The sequence below is a fragment of the Halyomorpha halys genome, unplaced genomic scaffold (genome assembly GCF_000696795.3).
Source record: "Halyomorpha halys isolate HHAL.00 unplaced genomic scaffold, Hhal_1.1 Scaffold437.1, whole genome shotgun sequence".
In the NCBI taxonomy this organism is placed as follows: domain Eukaryota; kingdom Metazoa; phylum Arthropoda; class Insecta; order Hemiptera; family Pentatomidae; genus Halyomorpha; species Halyomorpha halys.
In genome coordinates, this window is record NW_027105773.1 from 288,386 (window position 1) to 297,300 (window position 8,915).

Genomic DNA, 8,915 nt, shown 5'->3' on the forward strand with positions numbered 1-8,915 from the left:
TACGCACATATTATCAATGGGTTTTTTTATTTTAAACATTTTTTAATATTATTTTTTCTGTATGAATCATACGATCTTTCGTTTAAATAACTTTTTGAAATGATATGTGGGACAGAGATTTTGAGAAATTTATATAATTTTCAATCATACAATTTTTTACGAATATAAACAAATTAAATTAAATGATAAATTAACTAAAAATGAAAATTTGTAGCTCTACACCCCATGAACACCAAGGATAAGAGATTTGTGAGAAAGTACTCTTTCTTGAACAACGGTTGTTACAAGGGAGGTAATTTCAGAAAAAAATATATGAAAAATAAATAAAATAGAAAAAATATTTATGTATAGATAGATAAAATTATATTAACTAGGGAAGGTACTTTGAAAAAGATTATAAATAAAATTTGAAATAAAAATAACTTTTAATCTTGAACATGTTGTGCCGTTGGTATAACTGCATATACATATGCATTATGTATTTATATACAAGATACATTCGTCCGGCTGTTGCTAGTTATAACTTTTTCCATTTATATAATTTATTATCACGTGCAGTTGGTATTTGCATTAATAAAGATTGTTTTTATACAATTTTAACTATATAAAACACTGGATATTTATTTCAAATAAAATTTTTAAAATAATATGTAGGATAATTTTTTAGAGCAATTTAAATATTAAATGAAGAAAAAACATTGTTTTTTTCTTGCTGTGATGTTTAGTTAATAGTACAATGTATATAGGAATTAGGTAATGGAACATTGCATTATCTATAACGAGGGGTATACAGTGCTATTTTTATCCCGTAGCTGTCACGAACCTTCTCCCTGTCCCAGGTCGTAGTCTACACTAAAATATTTAGAAGTCCAATAAAGTTAGATTACTTCAGCTTTTGTGGATCATTGGTCTCTATAATTCGTCTTTGATGTTCCTTACTATCAACTTTCTTTGATACAATATTAACAATTACTTCAATTCTTTTTTTTCTTTTTTTTTGTTTTTTTTTACATAATATCGGGAAATCGAATTTTCAAGGTAATTTATGAGAGAGAAATACTTTATTTATCTATGCTGCCTAAATACATCAGCTTGCCATCTCACACAGCATACTTATCAATCCGTAATCGGACATATATAAACTGCACATACATGGTATAATCAGAAAGAAAGAGATACAATAATAAGATATAATAAACAATTTTTTTTCCCCTACAGTTTACTTTTATATCCAATTTCGGTCTGTATAACAAATACCAATGTTTCAACTCATTCCAATTTTTCCTTCTCATTTCTTCTCCTCCAATTTCACCTTTTCACAATTTTTCAATTCACCCGATCAACAAATTCGCTCTCCGGAATTCACCCTCCTAGATCCTCTTCAGTGACTCGCTAAACACTATTAGCGCTAAACACTATAATTAATATTAAAAACAATGAATTGTTAAGCTTCTCCTAAAGAGGACGTATCGGGCCATAGTCAGGGCTAAAATTGATCAGAAAAATCCATATATCGAAAAGATATATAAACAATTATAGAAAAGAAAATTTATGCTAAAATATTACTTTTGTTTGTTTGTTTACTGGCGCGACAGTCCGTGGAGGTCCAAGGCCTCGCGCGATGTACTTAGGAAATACAATGAGCGTTTCTTGAAGTGGTTTTCATAGGGTGGGTCCGTCACTCCCACGCCTATTTTTGTGAGTGCCAACCATTGCCTGACGTGCCTCACAAATTCCTGGGGTTAGGTTGTGAGTAAGTATTATATCGTTATAAGCTTGAAACAATCCCGGATAGGGCCGGAGACTCGAACTCTATGGGTGCATGCAATCTATGGGTTGGCAGACATGCGCTACTAACGCACACCCCCGTAATTAAAATATTACTTTAGATCCCCCAAAATGGTGCGAAACCATTTTTATTCCACCAGAGTGTACTGACGGTCCCAAACGTACCCACCCTTTATTTGAAAATGAATTACTCTCTACTTCGATAGGGATTTTTCCCCTCTAGAGGGAATTTCTACTGGGAAATGGTCATTACATCTTATCCTCCACCACCTATCCATTCATCAATATTTCTGAAAACCTGCCTCGGTTTTTCCGAGGAAAAAAGGACCTAAATATATAAAGAAATATAGGATACTTAGATGTTTTTTTAATGTAGAGTTTTTTTTTGGTCAAGACTCCCCATTGGAGTCCTATTATATTGCCTAACCATGGTTGGGGATAAAAGTTGTTCATTTTTTGGGACCGACACTCAATGAAAAAAGTCAAAGTCCCAGGCCGGATTCGAACCGGCACCACCAGTAGACATCAAATAGGTAAGACTGTGTGTTAACCACTGGGCTACGGGCGGCCCAATGTAGAGATTTGATGTCCTCTTGGTGAATTTTCCAAAGATTATCATAATGTGTATTACTTGATATGTAAATTTATTTTATATACTTCATATAAATATAAAATAAATGTTTCAGATATATTTTCAGGTTACAGAGTCTGAGTATTATAATTTATAATGATAAATATGTAATATGAAATATTTTCTGGAAGATTATTGATTGACCTTGTGTATAGATGAATGGAATATGGTCCGGATGCGGTAAAAAAAAACTCAAATAGTAGATAATTATACTATTTTATTGAGCCAACGTTTCGCCCCAGGTTGCAGGGCTTCGTCAGGGCTAAAAAGATACAAACACTATAGTTACAAAAAGGAAAAAAAGAGAAAAACATAAGTGTAAAATAACAGGGGTATAAAATGTAAAAAAGTAAGATATAATAAGATCTTATAATAATATCTTACTTTTTTACATTTTATACCCCTGTTATTTTACACTCATGTTTTTTCTCCTTTTTCCCTGTTTACACTTATGTTTTTTTCCTTTTTTTAACTATAGAGTTTGTATCTTTTTTAGCCCTGGCAAGCCCTGCAACGTGGGGCGAAACGTTGGCTCAATAAAATAGTATAATTTTTTACTATTTGAGTTTTTTTTTTTACCGCACCCGGACCATATTCCATTTATTAAATATTTTCTTCTTTCTCATCCTCCTTAAGTACCTTTCAGCGTGGAGGAGCCCCTAACAACTTGGTCCACACATCTCGGTCCATTGCAAGCATCTTCATCTGAGCCAGCCTTTGTCCTCTTTGGATATGTTCCATATAGCTCCTTCTAGGTCTGCCTCGTGGTCTCCTACCAGTCGGCCTGGCCTCCATTCATTTTCATGGCACTCTGTCTTCCCCCATTCTACAGACATGTCCATACCATCGGAGCTGTCGGTGTTCAATCACTGATTTTACTGAGGGAATCTGAAGTTCTTCTCTTATTCATTCATTCCTTATCCTGTCTCTCCTTGTTTTGCCCAATATTCATCGCAAAAATCGGATTTCAGCAGCCATAATCCTGCTCATGTGCTTGTCTTGGGTGACCCAACTTCCTTTGCCTTCTTATTAACATTTGGTATCTTATTTTTGTAATGTTCTTAGTTGTTTTTGTATCTTTTTAGCCCTGATGAAGCCCTGGAAAGTGGGCGAAACGTCTGACATTAAATAGTTAAAAACTATTTGTTCTTTTTTGACCGCAACCCTGATCATCTTCTTCATAAATTGTTTTTTAGTTGTACTGCGAAAATTCTATATGCGAAATACAAATTATTATGTAAATTAAACTGGCTTTGATTTGAATGCTGGCTGACATATTTACACCTAATGGTTCCTGGGATATTTTTTTCATAAATCCAACATCTTACCCGAACAAGTAGACATCAATATTATGTGATATTATTTTCGCAAATATCATAAAAACTACCGCTACTACGAAGATAAATGTCAGTAAAATTGTCGGTAATTCAACTGGGTTTAATTTTGGTGCTAACAGACTGTTATCTGTACATCAAATAATTCCTGAGATATAAATTTCTCAAAATAAATTCAACAGCTACTTATTTTCTTTTTTAGAGGAGTAAGGTAGCACCGTGGTAAGGCACGACGCTACTAACTCTATGAACCCGAGTTCGAATCCGGCTGGACAGAAAATTGTATTCTGTTACACTGTATCCGTGAGTCAACTCTGTGGGTTCTGGAGGCCTCCTGGGGTCCGCCCAGCCTCATAAATAGGGTAAAAATCTGGCGGTCGAGCGTGATTATTAGGTCAGAATCACGCTCAACCGCCTGATTTTTTAGTTGTACGACGAAAATTTTATATGCAAAATTCAAATTATTATGTAAATTAATATCATAAATACTACTAATCCTATGGAGATAAAGGCTACACTGTAGTAAATCAAACTAGCTTTGATTTGAATCCTGCCTGACATATTTATACCTAATGGTTCCTGAGATATATTTTTTCATAAATCCAACATCTTACCAATTAGACATCGATTCTGACCTAATCACCTCCTTGCACAACCGTTGGTCTAGCGACAGTACTTCCTTACAAATTACTGAACCCCCGACCGTTCATGGGTTGTAGTGGTACAGATTTTAGTTTATTTTTTTTTTAACTTATTTTTTTACCAGTTTTGATATAAAATGTTGACTTAAAAAAAAAAATTACTCTACTTTAAATGACGTTCTATTAGATTTTCTAGTGTTGTAGGTTGTTTCAATGATACAATGATGATGAGCTTGGAATGAAATTTTTTTTTAATGTTTTAAACAGCCGCCATATTTTATTCCCCTTAACAGTGATGTATACTTGGCAGATTACATAGTTTTCTATTAAATAATTAAAAATTGTTGTGAAATAACTGTCTTTTTTCTCCTTTTGTGCTATTGGACTTATAGTATTATAAAGCTTTCTTACAAGTTTTAGTATTAATATATCGACTTTTCGCACCCCCATGAACCAAATATGAGTAACGCCAACATTATAAATACTATAATCGATTCTAGGGATTATTCTAATTACTATCGATATAGGGAACTCCTTCAGGTCGCCTCCCTCCCCCCAACATCTGATTCAGCCCTACGTCACAGAGCTGCCGGCTTTAGTCTCCTCTGTTCGTTCGGTCAGGTCAGTCGCTCACTCCACTTTCTCTCGCCAATATGGGTGCCAGATACTACCCCGCCAAGGTAGGATATTCTTGTAATATTACTTTTATAATTCATTATAAAACATATCATTTAAAATAGTTTGCCGGTTCGTATTGTAATATCAGAGAGAAAAAAAACAAGCCCCCCTTTCAGTCGCAATAGACGGCCATACTGTCTTTTCCAGCATCTTGTTTATCTAAAATATTACTACTTAGTTTAATGTATACTTCATTGAAAATTTAACATGGATCTTTCTTTTAAAAACATCTCGTTTTTAATGAAAACGCTTAATTTTTCAATTGCAACCTATAAAATTATATATGTTGTCGGTATATTATATATCAATATGTAATTATTAATTATAATAAGTGTTAATTATGAGATTATATATTTTTTTTAATCATGGTTCCTCCATTTATGATTACCATAAAAGACCATACCGACCTACATGCTAAATATTATTTTTATATAAATCCAATTTAATAATAAAAAAAATATTTAAATTTAATAAGTTTATAAAATAAACTATCATATATTCATGTTGCACGAAAACATTCAAATTGCATATGCATCGGCAACCAGCTGGGCGTTCCCTGAAATCTTAGTCTCTATTACGTTCATGTTTCTCTAAATTTCTTCTTGTCAGGAAATTAATGCTTTTATTCTCTGCAGAAGATATCTTTTATCGGATGTAGTGAAATTAATCTTTCTTAACCTAGGTTGCGAATTTGACAAATATACCTGAAATTTCTTTGTTTGATGTCAGTCTATCAAGTCAAGATACCATCTTAGTTATTCCTTCTCTTCTTCCAAACTTACATTTAAGAGTTATTATAAAGCTTGTACTGTTTACACACTCTAGCTAATCCATAATTTATATCTTAATGATACATGCGATCGTTTCAGTAATTTTTTTCGCTAATCTGTCAAAGTTTTTGTCACTATTATAACCTTTATTTTTTAGTCTTTGGAAATGATTTTACAATATATATATATTTAATTATTACTATGATATGGGAGAAACACTCCTCATATATGCATGATCATTCTCGAAATCTGATTTATATAATTTAATTTTTCTGAGATATATTGAAATGAAAAACACACATATAATTTAGACAACACTAAGAATGTTGGTTTTATAACAACATAAAACATTTTAAAAATTTAGATGAAGAACTTTATACCAGAAATTGGTATAAAGATAAAATATATATATGGATGCGAAGAGCCGAATTTTATACAATGCAAGATCTGGTTATTTCTCGGAAAGGAAACTTAAAAATGTTGATAATTAAATCATTACATTGATTTTTAATAATTTTATGTTTTGATAAAATATATAAAGAAGTTAATATTTTTTTAAATTATTATAGATTATTTAATTATTAGGTTTAATAATAGAACCTAAAGTGCTAGTTCCGGCATCTCATCCATGAAATTATTTCTTTTTATTCTTCTATATAGGAATAAGGGATTACTGAATCCAAGACTTAAGGAATAAATCATTTTTCCAGGATATTGTTAAGATTATATATGCTTCATTTAACAGATTAACATATGGATTAATGGGTTATTTTTATTACTAGTAAAATTTCGCAGCCTGCTCGAATTTAACCGGTTTTACAAAAAAAAATTATTACATTTAATAATTTTATACAATTATATACATTAAAAAAGAGCAGCAGAGTTTCATCACTTAATTGTATTTTTCCTTCATTTTTGTTAGGAAAATACTTTTGATGCTTTAAAAGAGCCAAAAAAGCTCACAAATGGCGGGGCACAAAAACAATTTAGGTCTCCTCTAAAATCAATTAATTCACCCGCTAATGTTTACCATTCCAAAACGATTCGAATGACTGCGCAAGACATTAAAAAATGGCGGAATGGGGGACTCAAACTGAATGCACATAGAAATATTTACTCTGCTATAAACTCAGAGTGCTATAGAGTTACCCAAAACATTAAAAACCTTCAAGAAAGATTTAGTTCATTTATATGTCTACATTCGCGAAACCATTAAATTTTGTTCTATGGGCTGAAAAACGGTTATGATATCTACTCTTTTTCTTGATTCTGTCTTATTTATAACTTATAATTATGCCATGCTGTTTAATATTACTCTAAGGAAAAGTACTTATTAAAGTTTTTAAAAGCCTTGGTTTAAACTACGATTTTGAAATCTAGGTAAAAATAAATAATTATCCGTTGTCGCAGAAAAGTTAACCTTCAAATGGCGGTAAACTTGACTGGTCCATGATTGCCGGTTAGACTGAGATTTTTAGCTATCTACGTTTAAGTTGGTAAACATATTAGGAACCTTACATAGTTCGAGTTGTTATTTAACGAAGGTGTATTGTATTGTTTCCAAGAGTATAATTATTATGGCACTGCATTGCCTGCAAGAACCTCTTCCACCACAGCCAACCAATCTACACGGTCTCTTTCTCCTTCCATCTTTATTCAGTCAGAAGCTTCAAATACTCCTCTACATCGCCCAGCCATGTGATTCGGGGACGTTCTCTTTTCTGTTTTCCATTTGGTTTTCCATAAACCATCCTTTTCATCGTGCATCCTCTCAACGTGTCCTAACCATCTTATTCTTGCTCTTTTGACAAAAGCCACAATACTGGGTTCCCAGAACAGATCCATCAGCTTATCATTCCTTTTTCCCTTTAATTTTTGAATCTTTAATTTTTTATATATATATTACTATTAGTTTTCGTGATATAAGCTAACAGCTGAAAAAAATGCATTCCCTTGATTTTTGCAAATCAAATTGAAATTTTGCGTTGCTATAAGTTTTCTGAAATGGCATTATGTGATGGCAAAATCCAGGTTCTGAATTCGCACCCTAAAAACCATAATGAACCCTTTATAACAAAATTTTTAACATACATTTTATTTTCTATTTCTATATCAACATAGTGTTGCCCTAAATTTTTTTTTCTCCTGCTATATATGATAATAAAACGCCCAGCTCTAAACGTTACAGTAAATAATTGAAGATGAAATGTTAAAAATTTCCTTTGAAATTATCAGCTATTATATCATTGCAAATAGTCTTTGAAAAATAATTTTAGAAATCATTATTTGTTTAAATTTCTTCTAACCTTTTAGGTTATACTGTGATAGGTGAAGAAAATCTCATACTTGCTAAATGTTTAGAACAAATTGTATGTTAGAAACTCTCATTATTTACACGCATTGCTGTATGCACATAATTCAACAGCGATATCAAGTCAAAAAAACAAAAATTAAAATAATCGGTTTACTTAGATTTTCTCTTGTAGTTTTCAAATATAAATCACATGAATATTTATATGTTCTTGCGTATTGATTAATATGTATCAGAGGAGTCTAGGAAGTTGAAGGAATGCGAAACGTACCTCGAGGACATATTCAGAGTTGAATGAGTCATTTATGAACGCCATTGTTATCATGAAGGCTATGAAATTAGTCAGAAAAAAATGCCATTCACGGCCACTTAAATAAGATCATTGTGTCATCATGAGCAATGTAAATAACTCCAGACTCCATTAGAATTCTAACTACAAGCTTTAGCGTTGTTTAGTCGCTCTGCATAGTTTAGTTCTGACGAAACAGAGCGAATTCTTTTACGCTACTGACCTATATAGTTCTCATAGTATTTTATTTAAACGCTCCCAGAGCGCTTAAGAAGTTTTACTTAATAATCATAATTTTTTTTTTTAATTTATTTATTCTATACTCTTTATTAATTTATACAATAACATGAAACGTAGTTTGGTTTGTCGTAGTAATAACTTATTAATATTTTTTTTCCTTCTGTAAATGTGTTAGAAACAATTTTTTTTTTTAAATTATTTATTTAATGTAATTTACAACTGTACAAAATAAT

General features: G+C 31.7%; 1 protein-coding gene across 3 annotated transcripts in view; it reads left to right on the top strand.

Moving 5' to 3' along the window:
- The window catches only part of LOC106682721 (annexin B9), a 49,238-nt gene that overhangs the window by 9,343 nt on the left and 30,980 nt on the right, over window positions 1–8,915 (top strand). Inside the window, exon 1 of one of the 3 annotated variants that reach the window (XM_014423736.3) lies at window positions 4,961–5,074. The exons of the other annotated variants lie outside the window; for them this stretch is intronic. Coding sequence (XP_014279222.1) covers window positions 5,048–5,074 — 27 coding nt within the window. The 5' untranslated portion in view covers window positions 4,961–5,047. Of the gene's footprint in view, window positions 1–4,960; window positions 5,075–8,915 lie in introns of those variants that run through there. 3 annotated transcript variants of the gene reach the window in all.